We start from the raw sequence: 26,025 nt of genomic DNA on the forward strand, positions 1-26,025 counted from the left end.
AAAGTATAGATGTTTAAATTAAATAATACAAAACCAAGATTTGCTGAAGAAGATCCTGATGACTGAAGGCAATTATAAAAATACTGACAGAAGGCAAGATGGCCAGATACCAAGGGTGATGACACAAGCATCAACCTTCAAGAATCATAAATAAGTTGAACAAGAAATGCAAACAGTTTATGTTGTCCATCATTAAAATTCCTTGCAAATTTTGTCTTCCTGTAAGCTAAACAAATTGGAAAATGATACACAATGCTGAGACAAAAGTAAGCAGATCAGTAACTTTAATTCTGACTTTGTAAATTACTGGACATTTTAAAAAATCATTGAACAATATTTGAAGAAAAATATTTACTAAATTGACAAACTTTTAGAAAAATAAGTAGGCAGCTGTTTGAAGCTGCATGTGAAAAAGCATGACATGTAGTATGCAGAGCAGTATTGCTGATGATTTGTAATCATGTGATGTTAAAGTATCACACCACTTACCTGAAGCTAACTACCAGTAGGAACAAATCTACCCAAAGAAGTTAGTTTCACAAAGGGAGTTGTTCATTAGTACATATAAAATAATACTTGATTTTTTTATTTTTTACCGAAATTGTACAAATGAATATACAGTTTGGTAAGTTACTGTTGGAAGAACTCCCATATAAAAAGAGGTCAATTATTAAAAGGATAAACAAAACACAATGAAAACAAAATTAAGGATTTTTTTTAATTTGTAAAGTAAATATTTTATAAATAAAAAACAAATACACAAATTATTTGTAAGCTAAATAAATATCTTACTTAATAAAGTCAGGTTTAATTTTTCCAAACAGCACTGGCACAGTAATTTAAAATATATAAAATTGTACTCATTCACGTAGTGTCAAAAACTGGTATGCAATGACTTCATATATTTTACTCGCTCTACTGTACGTATTGCATATTATGATTATAGCCAAGGTAGAATTCTTACAAAACTATGCCACAGTCTACAAAAGAAAATATTGCTCTCTAAACAATATAAGAATAGCTGGTGCTAGGGGAAAAAAACATTTGGACAAAAATGGTCTTTAAAATACCAGAGCTACTATAAACCAGTACTGTATTCAATACATATCAAAATTATTAGACACTGAACAAAACTGTAGAAAAGGGAACCTTTGCTACATTTTCCTGAGTGCTTAATAAATTGAGAATATAGTGCAGGCCACACTTCCAAGGTGTGGCAGATGTTATTGCTTTCTATGGCTGCATGATTTAAGTGTTTCATTTTCTATGAAAATATAAAGGCTTCTTCTAATTTAAGTCCTAAGAAGTTCTTCTTAAGATGTAAAAAGAAGTTAGATGCGTGACTTTTTGGCTGCTGGAGCAACATGGTTCATGTAACCTGATGCAACCGGAAGTCCAAGTTTTTGAGCCTGAACATGAAAAAATGCCTGAAGTCTTGTTCCAGCTTTTGCTTCGCTTGTATTACGAGCATTATATTCAAAGCAGTTTGAAAACATCAGTTCAACATCTTCAATGAATTCCGCTGTAAGAAAAAAGATAAATATGCCTTTATAGTCCTAAAAGCAAAGATTTCTAAACAAAGAATGTATCTGTGAAATTGCAGTTCTTCTATGAGAGCTAATTCAATATAGTGGCCAAGAACCAGAGACCTGTTTTTTTTTTAAATCTGAATATCATTCTTATTGTCAGCAGCTCTCCCACCCCAAGGAACCTCTCAGATTGGAGTTGTAAGGGGAGATCACAATCTTTCTTTCAGAATAAGACAGCATAAATGTGACAGAGAGACAATACATTCTAATATTTTATTTAAATGTTAATTGTGTTTAGATAAGTATTTCCCAGGGGAATGCCGTGTTTTTCTATATTCATTATCCAAAAGCCTCTGGTTATTTAAATTGTTTTAAACATTGTTAAATTATTTAATCAACATTACTTACAGGCTACTTTGTATTCACATTTGTTCACTTTTTCACGGATTATATTTAAAGCGATGGGCTTTTTTATTATATCGTAGTAGTCTGGTACCTGTACATTGTAAACCAAAAAAAATAAAGGGATAATTTCATACAAAACGAAACATTTTTTTCTTCATTCCTAGGCAAGTCCTTTGCTTCCAAGCAATTGGTCCTGTTACTTTGGTACAAAGAATGAAATCCATATAGATATATTTGACATAAATTAGTTTTCAGATACTTAGGAAGAGAAGTATAGCTTAACACAAAGTTTGTGAATCCATTTGAATTTTTAATATTTCTGTCTAAACATGATTTAAAACATCTCTTCTCCACACATCCTAAAAATACATAGAGAGAACCAAATTAAGCAAATATATTTGTTCATTATTCATTGAGGAAAAGGATTCAAAACTACATATTTCTATGTAGCAAAAATATGTGAACCTCTAGGATTATTAGTTCATTTGAAGGGGAAATTAATCAGGTGTTTCAATCAATGAGATGACAATCAGGTTTGAGTATGGGAGATCCTTCCTAAAGAACAGAATCCTGGATATTCACTATTAAGGTCTAATCTCAACACAGATATATGGAAGTGTGTCCTGGCTTGAACAAAGAAAATTTCTGAGGACTTCTGAAAAATAGTGGTTGATGCTCACTAGGCTGGAAAAAGTTACAAAACTATTTCTAAAGAATTTGGACTCTACAACTCCAATGTTTGGCAGATCATGTGCAAATGAAGGCAATTCAACATCAGTGTTAACTTCCCCAGGAATGGTCAACCAACCAAGACCACCTGAAGACCAAGGCATGTAATACTCCAGGGGGGGGTCTTAAAGAACCTAATCCCACTTTGCTTTTTTAAATCCACCGAATTTAGCTAACTGTTTTGGTGAGCATAAGCATAAGTAATATTATTTAGTTGATTTAAATACTACTACACAATTAGTTCTGCATCCATACTACCCATCATCTATTTTACTGATTATATAACCTAACAGCATATTTGTTATTTTTCAAATAGCACACGTAGTGATACTTAAGTGAAAATTCCTTCAAATTTAACTTTTGACTTCCTAGATACTTTCATGTAGGGTTCCCTAGAAAGAACATGGAAGTGTTTGCCATTGCCTTTGTCTGGTAAGAGGTTTTTAAACTTTCCAATCTACCTTATTGCCTTGGTATTCTCTGCTCCCACCTAATACCAGCTATATTAACACTGCTTAGCTTCTGAGCCCAGACAAGTCAGATACACACCGCCCTCTGCTGAAACTTTATTGTAACTTCTATTTTCTCTCTCTCAGTAGCTGTCTTGTTTATAGATTATTATTTCACATAATTATTTCTGGTCCATTACAGTTAAGTTCTCTAAGAAGCACCAACATTTTTTTATAATGATGCATTCTCTACTTCCTATCATAACACTGCCATCTACTTGCAAAAGTAATTGCATTGGCAAATCTCAATGAAGGAGAGAATTCCAAAGTATAATTTGAATATTTTTATAACTTGAATTTTAGTATGTTACTCAAGAAATCTACAAGGTTTTAATTTTATCTATGTGAGGCCTATTATTTATTTGTTTGCAATTTTCTTTCTCAGTATAACTTATTTATGAAGATCAGATTTCATTTACATTTAGTCATTTTTCCTCCTTGCAATTATTTCCAATAAATACACATTCAAGTTAATTATTTTAGTACTCTGAAATTATTAGTTACCTGTATTTTGGAAACCAATTTCATAAAAGGCCAACTGTCATCATGTCGCACCAGTTCTACAACAAGCTGCTCAAAAGCAGATAATTCATGTACTCCACTCTGACGCCCTGAGGTCCTCCGATTCAGTGGCACTTGAGAAGGTTCTGGAATAATAGGATCACACATGGACATCAAGAAAAATGTAGAGAAAGTAAGGAAATTTTATATATCCACCATTATAAGCTTGTTTAGATCTTTGGACTACAGGTAGTCTTTGCTCAATGATGGTAATTAGGAATGGCAACTTTGTCACTGAACGATGCAATCGTTAAATGTAATGTCACAACTAAATTATAACAGCAGTTGCAGCAGTTCCATTTGTTGTTAGATGAATTCTGTGTGCACAGTTCCTGTGATAATGTTATCACTATTTGCAATCTCCTATTGGCTTCCCCGTTGACTCTGCTTGTCAAAAGCCAGTAGTGATGGTTGAAAATGGAATCACATTACCGTGGAACACTGAGCAGTCATAATTGTGAGTTGGTTCTCAAGTGCTCAAATTGTAATCACATGATCACAGGGATACTGCGAAAGCCATATTTAGCATGTTGCAACTTAGAACAGTTGCCGAATGAGTGGTTACTAAATGAGTGTGCTATGGATGGTTGTAGAGTTTTCATTTATTACTTGCTTCCAGAATGGAAATATAACTCAATCCCAAGTGTTTCAGCCAAAGAACATAAATTAAAAGAACTTCATTTGCCAATTAACCTTCTATGCCTATTTACACAACTAGACTCCATATTACCAAAACTGGAACACAAGAAAGAAAAAGTACTGTTTACTATTCCATACTGTATAAGTAGAAATAAATTGTTCTGAGCCTGGCTTGTTCCGTTTTATGAAGAAAAACAGGATCAGGAAACAGATAGTTGTACTGGCACTTGTGCTAACTTATTTCAATTCAAGCCGTTTATTAAATTCACAAAAGTCAATTCAAACAGAGCTCACTCTTCCAACAAAGATAGTTTCACCAATCAATAGTGTCTGCAGCAAATCACAATGATGTCATCATACAAGTATTATCAATTGCCCAGCCTGGAAACTCATGTCACCAATGAACAAAATTTTATTTAGGCATTTTCAACTATTACTGTTATTCCAAGTATTTTCTGATCCTGATTTCTGTTTGCTTTCAATAGATTATGTTGAATATTATGAAGCTGATAAATCAATAAGCATAAAAAAAACCCCAAAAATAATCTCAGTTGAAATGATTTGATTAAGAATTCTCATCCTTCTATTCAAGCTACCCTAACCCTAACCTCAAATCAAAGTAAGAAAGCAGTATTTCTTCAGTATTGCCACAAATAATTTTATGCTTGCAAATTCACCCATTAAATGCCTTCTTAATAATGGGAAGTAGCATTGGACTACTTCACTAAGCAACCAAATGACACTAAATATTAGTTGAATTTATTATAGCAGTCAATTTTATTTTAAAGATTTGATGTACCTATAGACTGACGTTTCCTACCCCTTTTGGGGGGATCTGTATCTTGTGATTTTTTTTCTACTGAAACTGGAGAGCTTTTCTCTTTCCTTAAATTCATTTCCTCAATAATTCTGAAGCCAATGGAACCAGAACTACTGTCTGGAGTAGTGTCTGTTGTCTTCGTTCCTCTACGTTGCCTTCGCTGGCTGGTCAACTCTACAAACGCATCTGCCTTCAGCATCTCTTGATTATGGCGAGTAATACGACTCCTAAGTCGTAGTGTTTTTGTCACTGATGGAGGAGCAGATTTTGTTTTTCTAATATTCTTTCCAAGAGCTTTATATGAGGAGCCAATTTGCTTTGGTGTATTCTGCTGACTGCGAGAGTTGTATCTTCCAGTACTCAGCTGATTACTAGCAAGCTTTGGGACTCTTGTTCTTAAAGTAAGTTTTACTTGAGGGTTCCCATATTTGGATAAGCTGTAAGAAATTAGAGAATTATAAATGTTTCTGACACAATATTTTTTTATTCTGTTTTATTCTTTAAACTTGTGAATTCAGCACTTAATGGAAAAAGTAAGATACATTCAGTCAGATTTTTAAAGTGTAAATGGGACATTGCAGTGGAGAAATTCCATTCTAGATTCATCAGCTATGTTATTACTTTCAAAGCGCACAAATGATGGTTTTCAAAGATGGTAATGTTAACACAAGGACATTCCAAAATGGATATTAGCGTTTCTTTATATAACCTGGTCTCAATTAATACAGGAGCTTAAATATGTTAAGCAATAGTCAATGAAAAAGTTTAAAATCTAGCAAGATATTTTTCCAGTTAGTAGTTCTAGTCAGTCTCACCTTTTTTAACTAATTGAAAATTCTAAACAAATCTACAAGAAATCACTTGAAGTGCAGTAGAATGGACTACTTTAATTTGGTGTTTTCTGGAATATGGATGAATTACAAACTGTCTCTGGCATACTAACACTATCAGGTAGAGAACATTAAAGTACTACACAGATCTTCAGTCACTCTTGAGCTAGAAGAATGTGCAATCAGTAGTCCATCCCTCTGGCTAAATGTTGAAACTGAAGGCTAAACCTATGAATAGATAAATGGGTAGCTATTTTATTCAAGTATAATGCAATTTTCTCTATTTTTTCCTCTTCTGTTCTGCTGTCTCCAGGTTCTGCCACATCCACTGTACGAACTTTTTTTGTCTTTCTTATTGACAATTGTTAAACCTGTGGTGTTATGTGGCAGATGCTTGTTTGTTCAAATTCTAAAATCCTAGAGCACTTTAGCATCTTCATTTTCCATCTGTCTATTGTATCCCACCAGTTCTTGCTTGTAGGCAAATAATATTTCTTGCAGATATCCCAATGCTCCATTGTTACTACTTTGTCTTGTGGTTGTTTGGGTTAAACTAATATACACATGTGTTCTCTTGCTTATGTCTCCTAGATTTATATCCCTAGAAAGAAAACTAGAGACTACTGGAAGTCTGTATGCAACTTCTGCACATTTCTAACTTAGTTTTTGATTTACCTTTTTTCATCTTCTTGAGAATCAGAATTATCAATATTCTCATCCTCTTCTTCCTCTTCATAATCATCTTCACTTTGCCCAATTTCCTCATAACTAGCTTCATCTTCTTCTTTAATTTCTTCTATAGCTTCTTCATCGCTTTCCACAGAAGGTCTCTGTCTGGATGAAAGTCGCCTAGAGCGCTGCTTAGGTCGACATTCCGGACAAAACCAGTCTCCATCAGGAACAGCCTTGAAGAGAGCCAGAATGTATTACTGAAATGTTTTTGTACTTAATATCAGAAGTTTTAATCTTCTAAAGAAAATACTTCAAATTACCTTAAGCTTTGGTCTTATACAGTAGATATGATAGCCTCGATCACAGCCATCGCAAAGCACCATGCTCTCAGCATCTCCTTTCTTTCTACACATTTTGCACCGAGTATTTAAAATAGATTTAGACCAGATTACGCTTCGCTCCAGTGTTGAGAGATGAAGAAAGATCTGAGAGAGGCTAGCAGAAGAAAGGAGTGATTCTCGCCAGCGATCCAAGACAGTTTTATGTGAACGGCCACCATCACTGCCATCTTCAAATAAAGAAAACAAACAATACAACGCTATTATTTATTGTGCAGTGAAACATCTGTGTTCTAGTAGTATTTGCATAGCAGAAAAAATTGCAGAATAATCAACCTTGTTTAAAAGTAATATACTCATTTTTGTAAATCTTAATATAGTCTCTTTTTCACAGTGTTAAATGAACTAAATGGAGTAATTTGATAGATACAAACATTTGCTATTCCAAAAAGTTTTAGGAAACATTAAAAGCTAAGCTCAGTTATGATAAATAGGAAAAAATCATCTCATAAATGATTATAAATTAGAAACTGGTTAACAATCAGATTCAGACAATAAAGGATATGTATAGATTATAAACAGCATAGTGATAGTTTCTCTGTGATCCTACTTCAGCTTTAATTCTCACAGTTGTTGTAATTCAAAGAAACTATTTTTAAAATAATCTATAAAATTACAATATAATATAAATAATCCCTATAATATTATGAATATGTAAACTGGACAGATGATTTGCAATAATTAGGTGGACATAACACAGTTATCTGGTGTCTAAAATGTGAAAAACAGAATAAAATTTGTAAATTTACCCCAGTGGCTTTTGATTGCAATAGTCCTCTTCAGTAGCATAGACTAAAAATATCCTCATCTTTCTAAATAAACACGCATATATTGTACTACTTTTCCTCCAATAATTCATCTATATCAGGAGATCAGATCGTTGGTGATACACCTGCTTACTGACTCCCTACAATTCAGAATATTAATTCATCTGCACATAATCAAAATCACCTTTAAGAATTACTAGTTACTATTTAAACTATAATGTCTCTTCTTTCTTGTAATGTCAAAAGAATTAGATAAATAATTCATCTGCACATACATTTTTCACATATGAAAAACGAATCAATGAGAGGGGCAATGTGATTTCAAATGCCAATTTGTTGGAAGATAAAAGACTAGCCAGGGTTCATTCTTCCACAATTGATTTAAAACGCACTAGTGGCTACAATAAGGCCAAACAACATATAATCTTAATCTAGTCTAACAGCATGGCAATCTGTTTTAATGTTCCAAATTGATGACAGCTTAAAGGGCAGTGACCAAATTGAAGCTACCCAGAAAAAAAGAAAAGCTACCATTCCCTTTGGATATAATTTCACTTCTTTGAAATAATCATGTTCCTACCAGATCATCAAACTACTGTGTCTATCAGAACTTTTACCCTATTAATACCAGACACATTTGTTTTTGGAGAAGGCAATTCCAGCTTGTCCCATTGCCTTAGTTATAAAGCTGGATAACTGCCATGCACTTTGTGGAAAACAATACTTTGGAAAAAATATTTCGTATTTAAATTATCATTTTGAGGAATTTTTTAAGTGGAAGAAAATCTAACATTTACCATATTCACTCTGATCTTCTCTCTTCCTCCTTTTATCACCTTTTAGGTCTCTTTTATTTTCTTCTGCATCACCTAGTTATTTCAAGTCCATTTGGAAACAGAAGAGAACCTTTCACTAGCATAGCCTATTTTTCCAAAAATAAGATTACACTGCTATAGAAACCAGGACCATTGGGGTGGAGAGGAGAAATAGGAAAAAATCATCTCATAAATGATTATAAATTAGAAACTGGTTAACGATCAGATTCAGACAATAAAGGATATGTATAGATTATAAACAGCATAGTGATAGTTTCTCTGTGATCCTACTTCAGCTTTAATTCTCACAGTTGTTGTAATTCAAAGAAACTATTTTTAAAATAATCTATAAAATTACAATATAATATAAATAATCCCTATAATATTATGAATATGTAAACTGGACAGATGGTTTGCAATAATTAGGTGGACATAACACAGTTATCTGGTGTCTAAAATGTGAAAAACAGAATAAAATTTGTAAATTTACCCCAGTGGCTTTTGATTGCAATAGTCCTCTTCAGTAGCATAGACTAAAAATATCCTCATCTTTCTAAATAAACACGCATATATTGTACTACTTTTCCTCCAATAATTCATCTATATCAGGAGATCAGATCGTTGGTGATACACCTGCTTACTGACTCCCTACAATTCAGAATATTAATTCATCTGCACATAATCAAAATCACCTTTAAGAATTACTAGTTACTATTTAAACTATAATGTCTCTTCTTTCTTGTAATGTCAAAAGAATTAGATAAATAATTCATCTGCACATAAATTTTTCACATATGAAAAACGAATCAATGAGAGGGGCAATGTGATTTCAAATGCCAATTTGTTGGAAGATAAAAGACTAGCCAGGGTTCATTCTTCCACAATTGTTTTAAAACGCACTAGTGGCTACAATAAGGCCAAACAACATATAATCTTAATCTAGTCTAACAGCATGGCAATCTGTTTTAATGCTCCAAATTGATGACAGCTTAAAGGGCAGTGACCAAATTGAAGCTACCCAGAAAAAAAGAAAAGCTACCATTCCCTTTGGATATAATTTCACTTCTTTGAAATAATCATGTTCCTGCCAGATCATCAAACTACTGTGTCTATCAGAACTTTTACCCTATTAATACCAGACATATTTGTTTTTGGAGAAGGCAATTCCAGCTTGTCCCATTGCCTTAGTTATAAAGCTGGATAACTGCCATGCACTTTGTGGAAAACAATACTTTGGAAAAAATATTTCGTATTTAAATTATCATTTTGAGGAATTTTTTAAGTGGAAGAAAATCTAACGTTTACCATATTCACTCTGATCTTCTCTCTTCCTCCTTTTATCACCTTTTAGGTCTCTTTTATTTTCTTCTGCATCACCTAGTTATTTCAAGTCCATTTGGAAACAGAAGAGAACCTTTCACTAGCATAGCCTATTTTTCCAAAAATAAGATTACACTGCTATAGAAACCAGGACCATTGGGGTGGAGAGGAGAAATGGGAAATAAAAGAGTGTGGCTAAAAATTGACTTTGTCTTTCACTGTAATAATGTTTATTACCAAAATGATTGTGAATTTTGCAGTTTTACAAACATTTTCAGTCCATTATGTATATTGTGTTTTGCCTCTTTATCTAAAGTTATATCAGAAGAAAAAAAATAAAACAAATTGTTCATGCTGAGAATGCTTGCATTTCTATCATTCAATATTCAACATTTTAAAGCCAGCTACACTTTGCTCAGTCCTACAAAGTGAAGCTTACAAAATCTTACAACGTGAGGCAATAAAATGAATTTTCTGATCTCAGCATGGTCAGAATACTCACACAATCCATTCATCTTTTTTTTGACAGGATTATGATCACCTGTATTAGGGATGTATAAAATATCTCATGCTCAGTATAATACATCCCATATTACAGTGTATTTTTCCCTAAAATGAAATTATCTATGAAGATTCTCAGTCATCCAGATCATGGCTGTCCCAAAGATGCTTTTTCAAAAGGCAACTGTACTTTCTTTCTTTTGTTTGAAGATGTTTTGCTTCTCATCCAATAAGCTTCTTGGATGAGAAGTGAAATATCTTCAAGCAAAACAAAGAAAGCCCAGTCGCCTTTTTAAAAAGCACCTTTGGGACACCTGAAAATGGGACAATTTAGGAGTTCCATTCCACGCCATTTCAAGTATTTTTTAAATGTCCAATGGTTATCTTCTTTTTCTAAATTTCTCAAACTACCAATACTTAGAAATTAATAGTATTAGTAGACACATGGCATATGATTACAGGCTAACATTACTATTCTTTCCAGTAGCCCTGGTTCCCTAAATTTTCAGAATAACCTTTGATCCTTCTAGAAGGTGAGTGTGGAGGGCCTACTTTTGGCTTATGGATTGGTCCCAGAATTTGCAGCTATAATAAGTTTCCATAATTGGGTGCAATTGTGTGAGGTGGGGATACAAAAACAAAAAACAGACTTTTGATGCCTGAGCATTATTTCTTTAGAGGGACAAAAATTAAACACTCTGCAGCACATTAGCCTCATTGACCCTCTGGAGAGAAGGGTTTTTGAACAATTTTTGGTCATTTTGCTAAAGGCAATCAAACGCCATATAAAATGTGTTTGGGCTTGTAAAAGGAAGAGGGTATAGAGTTAATGGGCCATGTGTCACTATAGTTGTTGCTGAGGGAATTACTGGGGAATTCTGGGAGCTGAAGTCCACAAGCCTTAGAATTGTCAAGGTTGGAGACCCCTGGTCCATAGGAATGAAGAATTCTATACTATATATAGAATTCTTCATTCCTATGGACCAGGGGTCTCCAACCTTGACAGTATTTCCTAGTAGAATATCTAGAGAGTTTTTCAGCAGAGCCTATTCTCATATGTGATGATTGTATTAAGGTAAACTGAGTAGTTTAATCAAGTTAAGATGAAAGTATTTTTACTTTTGTTTATGATTAGCAATTATGAGAAGATGCTAGAAACTGAAAGAATGAAGGCAAAAGGTAAAGAAAGATGAGATGATTAGATAGTGTCATCAAGGCAATGAGCATGAATTTGGGTAAATTCTGGGAGACGGGGAGGACAGGAGAACCTGACATGCTAAAGTCCACGGGGTCATGAATACACGGACATGACTTAGCAATTGAACAAGAACAAGCTTCAAGTATGCTTCATTATTGTTCCTATTTATTACAGGCATTTTCAAATCCCTTTTAAGATAATCTATTTGCCCAGTTTTTCTGAAGATTCTCTGTAAATCTACTTCTGTGGACCTAGGATGAAAAGTACAGAAGTAGAGCTTGTTTGGAGTTGCCTTTTTAATAATTTCATGAATGACCTTTTCACACAGGTTCAGGTCACCTGTCTCTAAAATACAGTGACAATTTTAAAATTCAAACTTCCTTACATATTCCCAATTTTAACAAACTATTCAATATATCTGCTAGGCAAGCTGTTGACACATCTGTTTGATCCAGATTACTTTTCCTTCATAAATCAACAGTTCCAGAAGTAGACACTTACCAAGTGGGGCTTTGAGAAATTTGCGTTCAATTCCTTGCTGTATCTGAAGCAATGCCAATGCCAAATAATGTACGGTATTATTCATAGGCTGTGGTGTACTCGTATTAGTTGAAGTAGTACTTCGAGATTCAGGTTTTAATCCTATCAATCTAAAATAAAGTTTAAAATTGATCAATAACTTAAACTATGTATTTATTGAATTTGCTACTTATTTATTGTGTTTACATATTGCCAGGTTCAACAAAAATAATCCTAATAGGTTATAACATAAAATCAGAATAAAAACATAAAGACCAGGAAAAGCACAAGTAAAACAGTAAGTATAATAGTGATTATTCATTCCCTAGAAGCTCTGTGGAACAACTGTCTTTAACTGTTTCTAGGCCACCAACAATGACAGTGGAAAAGTAAATGCAAGAAGCAAGGTATCTCTACACTATGGGGCTGCAACAAAGAAATATTGCCTGCAGCCTCTGCCCCCCTTCACTTCACCTACATGGCAAGACCCAAGGAATAAGAATGATCAGGATGAGAATTCATGAATCTGCATTCTGCTGAGTATAACTTATAACTGCAATAAATACTTTATTAAGAAGTATTTACACATCAATCAACTTCAAAAACTTTGAACAGAATACAACTGCTGAAATACATTTATCACATTTATAAACTGCCCAACTCTCTCACATCAAGATTCGAGCACATACATTTTTAAAAATTCACAATTTCTCTTTTAATGAGTTTCAGAAAATTATTTAGTCTTATGTCTCTACAAATAATTGTACAGTTTAGTTAGCAAATTAATTATAATGACCACTGGCCAACATACGGACAGATTTAATCCTAGTTTCAATTGGAAACTGTGAACATCCTAGCCCAAGCTAAATCCAAAAACTGCTAGGGAATTCTTAGAAGCTTGGCATTTAAGAGAAATCAGCCATGAACAGGCACATAAACAACATTTACACACCATTCATAAGAGACAATAAAAAAGCTAAAAAGAAAACAAAAACACTAGAACACCTCCTTGCCAGCAATCAACACCAGATAAGCAGGGAATAACAGCAGGATTAATACCAGCCAATCAAGTTGCAAACAGTACTCAAATCAAGGAAGTACCGACTCAGACAAACAAGCAGTAAACAACAACCTAGTCAAAGAACTACCAAGTAGAATGTCAGATTCCAGTGTATAAAGAAAATGCCACACACACAAATGATGGTTTGAATCCTTTACCGGCATGAACTAACATCCATAAAGAAATACAGGAAGATTTTGTTGGAGCTAATGCTTTGTGCTCCCCACCACCTTATAAAGCTTTATCACCCAGGTGACCCTTAACCCGGTTCCTCCCTATTCATTAATCATTGTTCCATTAGATACCGCAATTAGGCATTACTCCCGTAGGCTCGCTGGCCACTCCTCCAGATTGACCACCATTCCAGCCATTTCCAAGCCTCTCCAGATTAGTCATCATTACAGCCGTTTTCCAAACTTCTCTGTAACTCTCAGCCTCTCAGCTGCCCTCAACAGCTGTTTAGTCAGCAGGGAGAGGGATCTTCATGTTGCTTGGTGGCTAGGAGGTAAGCTGAGGAGCCAGGGTGCCATGGGAATCACCGCATCGCCAGAACCTCCATCCCTGGAATGGCAGCCCCGACAGGCGGCCGCGTGTTGGGGCTGATATAGAAAACAACATTGCGCCCAGCAACTCTGACAGAGTAAATTACTGTGTATAAACAGCACAAACCCAATTTCCTTTTAGCACTGAATATGTTACGTAGTTGGGTAACAAAATGCCTGCAAAAAACCAACAAAGCTCAAAACGCATCAAGGCCTCCATATTAGCATGCTTCCTACAATCATTACTGAGGCTATGTTAAATGCTTGTTTTTAAATACAAAAAAATATGCTTCTAAAAAAAAGATCCATCCCTCCATTGTATTTACTGTACCTACAAAATCTATTTTATATTAAGTCAGATAACTGGCCAATATCTTAATGATTGGTAATTTTGCTCTCCAGTGTTTAAGACAAGAATCTTATCTGGAATTTCAGTGGTTTTAGCTTCAGAACTTCTGCAAAAAATATTTGTGGTATATCAATGAGCTATAGCTCATTTATTTTTAAGCAAACAAAAGAAAGGAGAAATAGTTGTAGGTAAGCCATTTTCTCCTATAAATAGCTAAGCTTAAATGAGGAAGGGGGAAGTTTCTCAACAGTCTTACTTTTAAATTTAAATGCTGGTTCACTTTTATTATAAAAATCAGAATTTGTTATTCCCTTTCCCTCAGACCTCTTACCATACGTTAAATCATTTGACTTACTAAATTCTCTGCCCTCTTCTATCTAGTGGTGCCTTTGCACATCTCTTTTAATTCCTTTTTGGTGTTGTTTATTAAGAATTGCAGTTTCATAAAATTGTATATATGGAGTGATATTGTATAAAAATTGACAAATCAATATTGTGCAAATTAACAATGAAATACTTTTCCCAATGTGTTTTAGGCTTTCTCTATTATATACGCACAAACTCTATTTTTTAAAAAATCCAAAGAGAATACTGACTGATTATCAACGTTTTTTAAGATTGCAGGATTATATCCTGCAATATGAAATGGGTGGTTAGAGATGAAATGCAATCTATCCATTCAAATATTAATTAAAAAATAAAATATCTAGACAAGAACTGTTACCTGTCTTTTGCAAGAATTCTTATTTGATTATCTATTTCCATCTCTTCTACATTTTCATTAACAGATTTTATTACACCGTTTTCTTTATTTTCTTCATTTAGAAGTTCATACTGCCCATTTTCTAAGGCTGCTCTCCAACTGTATCTGTCCATTACCTGTAAGTTCAATTATATTTATTTAGGTATCTGTCACACAGGAAAACCAAACTAATATTAAATTGTGTTTACATTTTTAAGCAAATAAAAGTAGTGCTTTGAAAGAGTTCAGCAATTTCATAATATACCATTCTCCATAAAAATTAAGGAGTCAAATACCTTAATGGAGCCCAATGTTCCTTGGAAAATTCTATCTTCAATGTCTAAGAGAAAGTCTTTAAGCCTTAATTCAAGTTGCTTTTCTGCAGATTTTTGGACTATATCACAGCCATTCTGCATTTTTCCACGTCCAAACTGTGGCTTGGCTTCAGTCTGTGTTTTTTCTGTAACATTAAGAGATTATACAAAATAGATTCATACTTGACCATTAATCTTCTATTTAGTATTACTGTATCACAGTATTACTGTGATAAATATAATTATGTTGTATTAATAATACTTAACAATATTTTGCAATAACAATGCTGTTCTGTCCTATTGGAATATTCTGTTCACTGAAATGGGTAAAGAGCCCACACTTTCCGCCCAGCAACAAAGAACTGATTCTTTGAGAGAGCATTTAAAAGCTAAGAGTCACAACTTAAGATTGTTTTTGATATGTCTTATTTTTATTTATTACAATTATATTTCTGTTCAGGTGGTTATTTTATAAGATTTCAGTTGGATGTTAGCCATTTAGAATTTTTGGGGCTAGTGAAATATAAACAAAATCTAATAGGTAGCAAAATCTTTGCAAAGCATGTCTTATATAGTTCTAATAAGATTTTTTTAAATGTTTGGTTAAAGAACATATTGCAAAATTCATGGACTATATTGATAGTACTATATAAACAAACTATGATTCATTTAAACTCAAATTGTCTCAGCTGTTAGGATAAGAACAAATTCTACATGATATAAACTAAATAACCATAGAACCTACAATATAAACATCTAGAATGTTTACCTGAAATACAGAATTTTTCAATAGGAAAATTACTAATTTGTTCACATATTCTGGATTTTTCCTGTAAAAGAACATCTTTCAAGGCACTTTCCCTATATCCTCGGGAATTGAGAGCTTCTAGGAGTTGGTCAAACTGTTCCTGAGAACTGTAAAAGCACCACCTATTTGGCTTTTGTATTGGTTGTGATACATTTAGCACAATAGCACTAGTTTCCAAATCTTGGCAAGCTTTGGAGGTAGATTCTGCTGTCAAAGATTCTCCAGTTTTAATGACTATCTGAGATTTTTCTGAAATATGAGACGGTACATTATTATGAAATGAAGATGGCCGAGGCAACAGCATGTCTTCTGTAAGACCAGAATAGTCTTCTTCCACAAATAGTCCTGGAACTGATGAAAAAAGCCAATAGCGTCGATATAAGCGGTCACGGCCCAAAGAAGAAATATTGGTACAGACTGTAGCTTTCTGAATCTTTTCTATGAGTTCCTTTTCTTTATTTTGTTGCTCCTGTTTTAAAGTTGCCTCTTCTTCTGCAGTGAGCAGTTCACATTTATCATCAGTAGTCCCCACTGGTCTTGTAAAATCTTTAAAGCCATTCTGTCCTCCTTGCCCTAGAAGCAGTTGACAAGAAAAATTATAGATATGTGCACAGGAGAAGCAGCTTAATTAAAAAACATTTGTATTTTTTTACAGATTACAGAAAAACCACCCTCAAACATTTCATGTAAAATATCCAACTTAAATTCTAAATTTATAATATTCCTCTTAGTATTCGGCAGAGAACATATAGAGAATGGCTGGGTTACATGACAAAGAAAGAAAAATGTTGGAGCTTAGACTGGAGAAATCAATAACATACTGAGCCATTGCCCATTGGCTTCTCTCATGAAGCTATGCTGGGGAAACTTCTTTTCCTCTGCAGCTCCTGGCTGGAGCCAGCCCAATTTCAACCAGGTTTTTCTTTATTTCCCACTAAATAAAACCTCATCCCATTCTGTTTATTTTCAGATGCTTATTGTACTGATGAACAAATATATATACAGAGCCCTGAGCATCTTTATATAATTTATTTCCAATATTCTGTTCAGAAGAACAGAAATTTGTTTTGGAGGCAACTTGTAAAGGAATTTTATATGAAGAGGTTTTTTGCAATGTTGCTCTGAACTAAGACTGATTGGCAGCTGCATTTATTTATTTATTAAATTTAGAAACTGACCAGTTCCCTCACAGAGGAACTCTGGGCAGTGTACAAGTAAAATCCTTTTACAGGTAGTCCTCACTTACTACTACAACTGGGACCAGACTTTCTATTGTGGTCACAAGTTGAATCAGACTCAATTTTACAATAATTTTTACAGTCATTAATTGAATCACCTTGGTTCTTAAGCATGTGGAATCCAACTTCCAAGTGGTTGGTTTTTGCTGAAAATCAGCAAAAAAGGTCATAAATAGAAATCATGTGATCAAAGGATGCTACAAGTAGTTATAAATGCAAGAGAATTATCAAGTGCCTAAATTACAATCATGTGACAAGGGGGTGGTACAAAGTCATAAGTGAGAATACAGGTCATACATTATTTTTCCAAGTCTGTTATAATTTTGAAATGTTGTTAAACAAATGGTCATAAGTTGAAAACTAGCAGTAGTTGCATTTTATCTTGTCTTCCATGGAACAACATAAAATTCCTTCCTATCTTTCTTTCCTCAAAATACCACTGAACTAGAGTAAGGGGCTGCAGTACACTAACACTCAAAGAATAATATCCTTTCTTTCTAATGGTATTATCAATTGCAGTAAAGTATACAACTTAAATTCTAAATTTATAATATTCCTCTTAGTATTCGGCAGAGAACATATAGAGAATGGCTGGGTTACATGACAAAGAAAGAAAAATGTTGGAGCTTAGACTGGAAAAATCAATAACATACTGAGCCATTGTCCATTGGCTTCTCTCATGAAGCTATGCTGGGAAAACTTCTTTTCCTCTGCAGCTCCTGGCTGGAGCCAGCCCAATTTCAACCAGGTTTTTCTTTATTTCCCACTAAATAAAACCTCATCCCATTCTGTTTATTTTCAGATGCTTATTGTACTGATGAACAAATGTATATACAGAGCCCTGAGCATCTTTATATAATTTATTTCCAATATTCTGTTCAGAAGAACAGAAATTTGTTTTGGAGGCAACTTGTAAAGGAATTTTATATGAAGAGGTTTTTTGCAATGTTGCTCTGAACTAAGACTGATTGGCAGCTGCATTTATTTATTTATTAAATTTAGAAACTGACCAGTTCCCTCACAGAGGAACTCTGGGCAGTGTACAAGTAAAATCCTTTTACAGGTAGTCCTCACTTACTACTACAACTGGGACCAGACTTTCTATTGTGGTCACAAGTTGAATCAGACTCAATTTTACAATAATTTTTACAGTCATTAATTGAATCACCTTGGTTCTTAAGCATGTGGAATCCAACTTCCAAGTGGTTGGTTTTTGCTGGAAATCAGCAAAAAAGGTCATAAATAGAAATCATGTGATCAAAGGATGCTACAAGTAGTTATAAATGCAAGAGAATTATCAAGTGCCTAAATTACAATCATGTGACAAGGGGGTGGTACAAAGTCATAAGTGAGAATACAGGTCATACATTATTTTTCCAAGTCTGTTATAATTTTGAAATGTTGTTAAACAAATGGTCATAAGTTGAAAACTAGCAGTAGTTGCATTTTATCTTGCCTTCCATGGAACAACATAAAATTCCTTCCTATCTTTCTTTCCTCAAAATACCACTGAACTAGAGTAAGGGGCTGCAGTACACTAACACTCAAAGAATAATACCCTTTCTTTCTAATGGTATTATCAATTGCAGTAAAGTATACAACTTTACTTTTTTTCCAATATTGTATAGTGTCCTGCCTTAGAAATTAATGCAATTATATGAATTATACAATTTCAGATAATGAAATAAGTCAGATAATCATCAGAGAAAAGTTATGCGACAGTAGAAGTCTATTATATAAAATTATTCAAGATTATGCATATTTTACATATGAAGAAAAGTTTTTTAGTTTTAGACAAAGCATACCACCACCAAAAAGTAACTTTGTAATGAAATAAAATGGTGAGTAGCCTTAAATATCAAAGTTGATCACCATAATAACTAACTCATATAAATAATCCAAGCTGACTTTAAATTGGTGAAAAAGGAAGAAATGTTGAAGTTCCAATTGTACTCTTTCATTCCAATAACCTTAAATATTAAGTTTGAGTCTATATAAATTAAAGTTTAACAAATACCTTTTTTTTTATTAGGCGAGGAGTTATCTTCTTCATCTGTCATGGTATCCACTTCTTGCTCCTTTGTTTCAATCCCCTTGCTTTCTGTACTTGTATCAAGCTCTTCTCGATCTTCATCACTGATACTATAGACATAAAAATGGACAGGTTCAAAGAAAGGTAGATATCATAAAACAACATTTGATTGTCCCATCTATGTCGATATCAAAAGGGGAGAAAGGTGCTGCTATTCTGATATGTAAATGATATAAAACTATTCAATATAACTGACAATGCTGCTACTCTACAAAAAGACCTTGACTATGTTTCAGAATGGTCAAACAATTGGCAACTCCAAATCTCAACCACCAAATGCTGTCTTACACAAAAATCAGAACACAAAATACAAGCTGGGTGGATACGACCTAATGAACAACCCTCAATCTATCAAAGACCTTAGAGTACTCATCTCAAATGATCTAAGTGCCAGAGCTAACTGTAACAGCATTGCTAAAAAAGCATTAAGAGATGTTAACCTAATCTTCCGTAGCTTCCTCTCCGGCAATATTGAACTGCAAACTAGGGCATACAAAACTTTTTCCAGACCAATTCTTGAATACAGTTCATCTGTCTGGAATCCACACTGCATATCGGACATTAATGCAATCGAACGAGTCCAGAGATATTTCACAAGAAAAGTCCTCCACTCCTCTGCTCGCAACAAAATACCTATGCCACCAGACTTGAAATTTTGGGCTTAGACAACTTAGAACTTTGCCGTCTTTGGTCTGACCTAAGCATAGAATAGAATAGAATAGAATAGAATAGAATAGAATAGAATAGAATAGAATAGAATAGAATAGAATAGAATAGAATAGAATAGAATTTTTATTGGCCAAGTGTGATTGGACACACAAGGAATTTGTCTTAGTGCATATGCTCTCAGTGTACATAAAAGAAAATATACGTTCATCAAGGTACAACATTTACAACACAATTGATGGTCAATATATCAATATAAATCATAAGGATTGCCAGCAACAAGTTATAGTCATACAGTCATAAATGGAAAGGGATTGGTGATGGGAACTATGAGAAGATTAATAGTAGTGCAGATTCAGTAAATAGTTTGACAGTGTTGATGGAATTATTTGTTTACCAGAGTGATGGCCTTTGGGAAAAATAAAATCATCTGCTACAATGTCCTACCAGCCAATGAATACTTCAGTTTCAACCAAAACAATACAAGAGCACACAATAGATAAACTCATGGTAAACCAATCCAAACTAGACTGCATAAAATATGACTTCAGTAACAGAGTTGTCAATGCCTGGAATGCACTACCTGACTCTGGTTTCTTTCCCAAACCTTAGACTCTTCTACTGCAGACCTCACCCCATTCCTAAGAGGTCTTTAAGGGCCATGCATAAGTGCACCAGTGTGCCTACCGTCCCTGCCCTAACGTTTTCTTTTATTCATATCCATTTCACGTATTTATAATTATTTTTACACTTGTATCAATACATGCTTGACGAAAAATACAAATAAAATAAAATAAAATTCTCTGGAAATAGATTTCTAAGGAAAGGAAGTTTTGCAATGACTAAAGAATGTTGCACCTATAGTTTGAAGGTATACTAAAATAACTGTTACAGTGTATCATCCTTCTAATATAAACAGTGAGTATGACTGAAGTAATTTGAAAAGGACTTGAAAATAATTGGAAAGCTAAATTTATACTAATCCAAGATAGCTCAAGGATTCCCAAACCAGGACTCAGGATCCCCTGGGGTGTACAAATACAAAAAACAACAACAAACTAGTTGGGGGAAGCAAGAGACTGTAATGCTTTTAAAAAGAAAATTATAGTTTGTTGTAGAAAGTGGTAGAACATTGTCAATATTTTAGGCACAATTATGACAATTTGGGAATAATCAGGACTGTTAAGTTTTGATTTGCAATGGAGTAAAAATATGTAAGCCTGTAAAGTAACAATAGTGAGCATCAATATCAGTTCCTGCAAATAACTTGCATCTATTAAATTTATTTTTAATTTTTTATTACACTCATTTATAAATTTAACATGTATATATTTTAATAACACTAAGATGGCCATAGTTAAGAAAATTCAATCAATGATTACAACTTCACTATCAACTGCCTATTCAAATGTGTGCAAAATGCCATTCAGATCATAACAGTGCTCTGCATTCATATCATTTTGTAATGTTGAATGACATGTTACAAAAACAGAGTATTTGAAAGACAAGCCCAAGGAATCTGTAATTCTAAAGTTCAAAAACTGAAATACATGGCATCCAATTCTGCTGCAGCTGTTTATCAGCCAAAATATCAGAAGCTTCTTAGGAACTGTTATTACTTATAGCTAAGAAGGCATATAGTGCAGAGCAACTTCTTTGAAGCTTGCTAAAAGCAACTGCGATGGTACTAAGTACCAATAGCAAGAAAATGTTGTTAGAAATTTTACATTTTGGAAATTAAACGGTATGTCACAATGATCTTACAGAAGGTCTCATATGTCAAGCGAGGGCAATGAAAGCTGGTTTTTTTGTGATTTAATGCAATTATGGTACCATAATTTGAACAAGATATATAAAGGATATGAAGAACAAATTGTGCTTAACCAGGACTGCAACAAAGGTGAATTTATCTGCTAATTTTAAATAAATCTTCAGGCATTTCTATTCATAAATTAGTGCACAGCCCATGCAGTGTTGTTGTTTAATTCAACACCAGACATATTTGAACATGATTTGAATGAGAAAGCTAACATCAAAAATTCAAGCTTAGAGGAATTTTAGATTTTCTGGTTTACCCAAAGGTTGGGAAAGCAGTATTCTTCCATAGACCTCTGTGAAAAAAACTCTTAACAAAAAATGAAACAAAGAAATAAATTAGATGTTAAAATAATTTATGATGTGCACCTTAAATATTTTAAACCTAGGATTTTCCAATACATGAAGAAAATATTTTTCACATTCAATTTAATTGATTTTTGTTATTTTAGGTTGAATTATGTCTTTATTAAATTTTGTTACAGGTAGTCCTCAACTTACAATCACAATTAAACCCAAATTTTTTGTTGCTAAATGAGACAGTTGTTAAGTACCTTTTGCTCCATTTTATGACCTTTCTTGCCACAGGTGTAAAGTGCATCACTTCAGTGGTTAAGTTAGTAACACAACTGGATCCAAAAATTTGGATCCAAAATTTGATCACATGATTGCGGGGATGCAGCAACAGTTGTGTGAAAAACAGTCCTAAGTCACTTCTTTTGTACTATTTTAAATTTGAGCAGTCACTAAACAAATGACTAAGTCAAGAATTTCCTGTATAAGAAAAAATAAAAATGGTGCCGATTTTTTAATATAAAAATGTTTTAAAATTTAGAGCTTTAATTATTGCATCTTTTGTTAAAAGAGAAATTTATTTAAATAAGAAACGAGTAGGTATGAGTTTTTCTAAAAAATAAAAGAGGGCCTGATGTTGAAAAATCTGGGAACCACTAGTATAGATTAAGAGAAGCATATCAAAGCCTTTAGTTAAGCAGTAGCATAGTGACATATGAACTTTAAATAACAATTGATCATACCTAATAGACAGTTCAACTGCAGGAGTTTTCTCTATTTCTTTCAGTTTTTCATGTTTCTCTTTCATCTTTTGTTCCTGCCCTTTCAATCTTTCTTCTTTTTTTCTGCGGATTCTGAAGTAACATGGCATAATTAATTACTCTCAACATACATTATTTTCAGTTATTTCCTCTAAGCACAATTTTCCTACTGTGGAACATCAGAAACCTCAAGATACTCTGTATTCTTAAATTCATTTGAACACGCTAAAATCTGTAGAAATATCAGTGTATAACTAAATTTTATATTAAAAATATTGACATTATGAACTGTCTGAAATAAAGGAAAGTAAACAAATCTTAGCATTAAATGCTTTTCTAAACCAAACTGTAAACTATTATAAAGAGTACTATAATTACAATAGGCTGCCCTATCAACATTTCTCAGAAAAATAGGTTCCTAGAGTTACAATTTTGCTTTCTCTTGGTCAGGCTTGAACTCACTTTGCTGCTGCAGCTCCTCTTTCTCTGCGATGCTGTTCTGCTTTTAATTCTCTGAATTCTTGTTTTGTTTGTCGCAATACATCAACAGAGTCTTCAATGAAGTCTCGAGTAGAAACAAGAGTTAGAAGTTTTCCACAAAGAGCATGAAGAATCTTCATTTTTTCAGCTGATAAATATATATTTAAAAAGATGTTTCATTGTCAGTTGGCCTCATTAAAAAATTAGGTTTGACATTTTAACATAAAAATGATATTTACTTCACCAAACCATATAGACACTAGATAAAAGGAATGTATTGTACATATAGATAATTATTAGATTTCATGGATTAGTCCCACCCAGACATATTATTAACAACTCCGATATATTGTTTAATTAATATATTATAATTGCAATTACAATTACTGCAGGTTCGAGTCCCACCAGGCCCAAGGTTGATTCAGCCTTCCATCCTTTATAGGGTAGGTAAAATGAGGACCCAGATTGTTGGGGGGGGGGGAATACAAGTTGACTTTGTATATAATATACAAATGGATGAGACTATTGCCTTACACAATGTAAGCCGCCCTGAGTCTTCGGAGAAGGGCGGGATATAAATTCAAATTTTTAAAAAATTGTTTAAATTTATCCATTCATCCATCGTATGTGTGTGTGTAAATAAAAGCCAAAAAGTCATGCAATACACTAGATAGAAAACTGAAACTGAAGAGACATTCAAAGGTACTTTTGGAAAAATGCCAAACTTTTAAACAAAATAAACACAGGTCAAAATCCTATTAGGAACATCCAGCTATTTATAGAGTATAAAATAATTCATTTGATCAGACATTTAAGATTTTAAGTACCGGAACAACTTCCACAAAGTTAAAACAATAATCCTGAACTATAGTTATAAAATAGCTAAACTATTTTCATTATTTTTATAAAGCTACATATATTAACACTGACCGTAAATTTCAGCATGGTATCCTTACAAAAGGTTACTGAATATGATTGTCCTTCAAAATACTCCTGCAAATTTGTTTGGTTAAGCTTTCAATACTTTGAGAACATTTATGATAGAGCATAAGATTGGTTTGGCTCTATTACCTGATGATAAATCATATACTGAGGTACATGAGAGTTTCTTCAACAATCCAGGATTACTCAGTCTTAGCTCCATGCAAGCATCATCTGTAGTATCAAATCCTCCTCGCTTCTGGTAACGATATTTAGCATTTGCTGATGTTACATCTGCACCTGATGCTAGGATATGAAGCCTGAGAATCTCAGAAAGAGTGCAGCTATCAAGATCCAGATTTTTCAAATTACAACCTATGGTTAACAATAAAATCAAGTTAGTCTATTTCAGTTCTAAAAATGATTTAAGTAAATAATGTAAATTATACTTTTGAAAAATACAGCAAAAAAAGTAACAACCAAAAAAAAAAAAAAGAAACCCACACATACCCTGATGTAACTGGGGCCATGCAGCTGCCAAAGTTGCAACTGCAGATAGTGCAGATTTTGTGGGGTCTGCATCTTCATCCAAAGCCTCTGTTAAATCTTTAAGGAAATAAAGACTTTATTCTAATGTAAATTAACATTTCTGTATGGAGTGCAAGTAAGCAAGCAAGCCATTTAAACAATGCAGAAACAATTTTTAAATTCAATATTCAGGTAAGTTGCAATGCAACAAAGAAATATAATATTGGCAAACAGCTAGGGAAAGCATGCAACACTCACTAAAAGTTTCTTGCCCACAATTGGACTGCAAGATTACAAACACACTCATGCAAAGATTTTTAACACAAACTATCACTCCATTCCTTATAATTGTTACCCACTGCCAAACAAATAGAGATAAATAGGCAGCAGTCAATGCTAATCTGCCATACTGAAGAGGTTTTTTATTCCATATAATTAGCAAAACTTATCCAATTAAGCTCCCTCTACAGCAGCATCAGGCATTTTGAATTAACATGAAGTACAATTTCTTTACATATTAAGCAACTGCAAGTGAACTACTCTCCTCTTTCTTCTACAGATATTAAAACTAAATGTATTTAGCTTTGCTTCTGCAGGAAGCAAAATTGAATACATTTCCTGTTGGCGAAGTACGTGTTTATCTTTCTAACTGTTAACATTGAATGCCTACAAACAGAACTTAAATCTTCTTCACAAAATAGAACTAAGTTATCCTTGCCAAATAAAATTGAATGTAAAATTCCTTACACAATAGCTGTATATAAATACTTCAGGAGTTTAGTTTTTATTCATGTGTAAGCAGCCTAATCAAATGAAATACATTACAGTGTAAACCATTACAACTATTTTACAAAATCTTTTTTTACAGATGAAATTACTAATATCTATTCCAACTTGAATGCCATAATTTGAATAGATCAAATGTTTGCAAATTTAATGTCTGATTTTCAGAGGAACTATTTTTTAATTTGTAATGCTAGTACATACAGCCAAGAAAATGAGATCTATCTGCTTTGACTTTGTTGGAAGAAAACATCCATCTGGGTTCAGTTCCAAGTGGGGAAAAAGACACTGGAAACATGGAGACTGCTTGGAAAGATGGTTTAATGGTGGACAGGAATCACATAGCTTGAGTTCCTAAACAGGAGTACATGGCTTGCGTTCCTAAGTAGAAAAGGTGATCACATATTTCAAGGTATTGAG

The 26,025-nt window shown here is 33.5% G+C and overlaps 1 protein-coding gene across 2 annotated transcripts in view; it reads right to left on the reverse strand.

Annotated features, from left to right (window-relative positions):
• Window positions 1-704: 704 nt before the first annotated feature.
• The window catches only part of BAZ1A (bromodomain adjacent to zinc finger domain 1A), a 57,160-nt gene continuing 31,839 nt past the window's right edge, over window positions 705-26,025 (reverse strand). The window contains exons 13-27 of one of the 2 annotated variants that reach the window (XM_058162252.1): window positions 24,805-24,900; window positions 24,445-24,669; window positions 23,356-23,521; window positions 22,876-22,986; window positions 19,283-19,401; window positions 15,989-16,600; window positions 15,202-15,365; window positions 14,888-15,042; window positions 12,195-12,343; window positions 7,015-7,262; window positions 6,698-6,927; window positions 5,172-5,629; window positions 3,677-3,819; window positions 1,938-2,025; window positions 705-1,522 (exon numbers count right to left, since the gene is read on the reverse strand). In XM_058162252.1, coding sequence (XP_058018235.1) covers window positions 1,332-1,522; window positions 1,938-2,025; window positions 3,677-3,819; window positions 5,172-5,629; window positions 6,698-6,927; window positions 7,015-7,262; window positions 12,195-12,343; window positions 14,888-15,042; window positions 15,202-15,365; window positions 15,989-16,600; window positions 19,283-19,401; window positions 22,876-22,986; window positions 23,356-23,521; window positions 24,445-24,669; window positions 24,805-24,900 — 3,155 coding nt within the window. In that variant the 3' untranslated portion in view covers window positions 705-1,331. Of the gene's footprint in view, window positions 1,523-1,937; window positions 2,026-3,676; window positions 3,820-5,171; window positions 5,630-6,697; window positions 6,928-7,014; window positions 7,263-12,194; window positions 12,344-14,887; window positions 15,043-15,201; window positions 15,366-15,988; window positions 16,601-19,282; window positions 19,408-22,875; window positions 22,987-23,355; window positions 23,522-24,444; window positions 24,670-24,804; window positions 24,901-26,025 lie in introns of both variants that reach the window. The other variant, XM_058162251.1, reaches the window with a different exon arrangement.

This window comes from Ahaetulla prasina, chromosome 1 (genome assembly GCF_028640845.1).
Source record: "Ahaetulla prasina isolate Xishuangbanna chromosome 1, ASM2864084v1, whole genome shotgun sequence".
Lineage (NCBI taxonomy): Eukaryota > Metazoa > Chordata > Lepidosauria > Squamata > Colubridae > Ahaetulla > Ahaetulla prasina.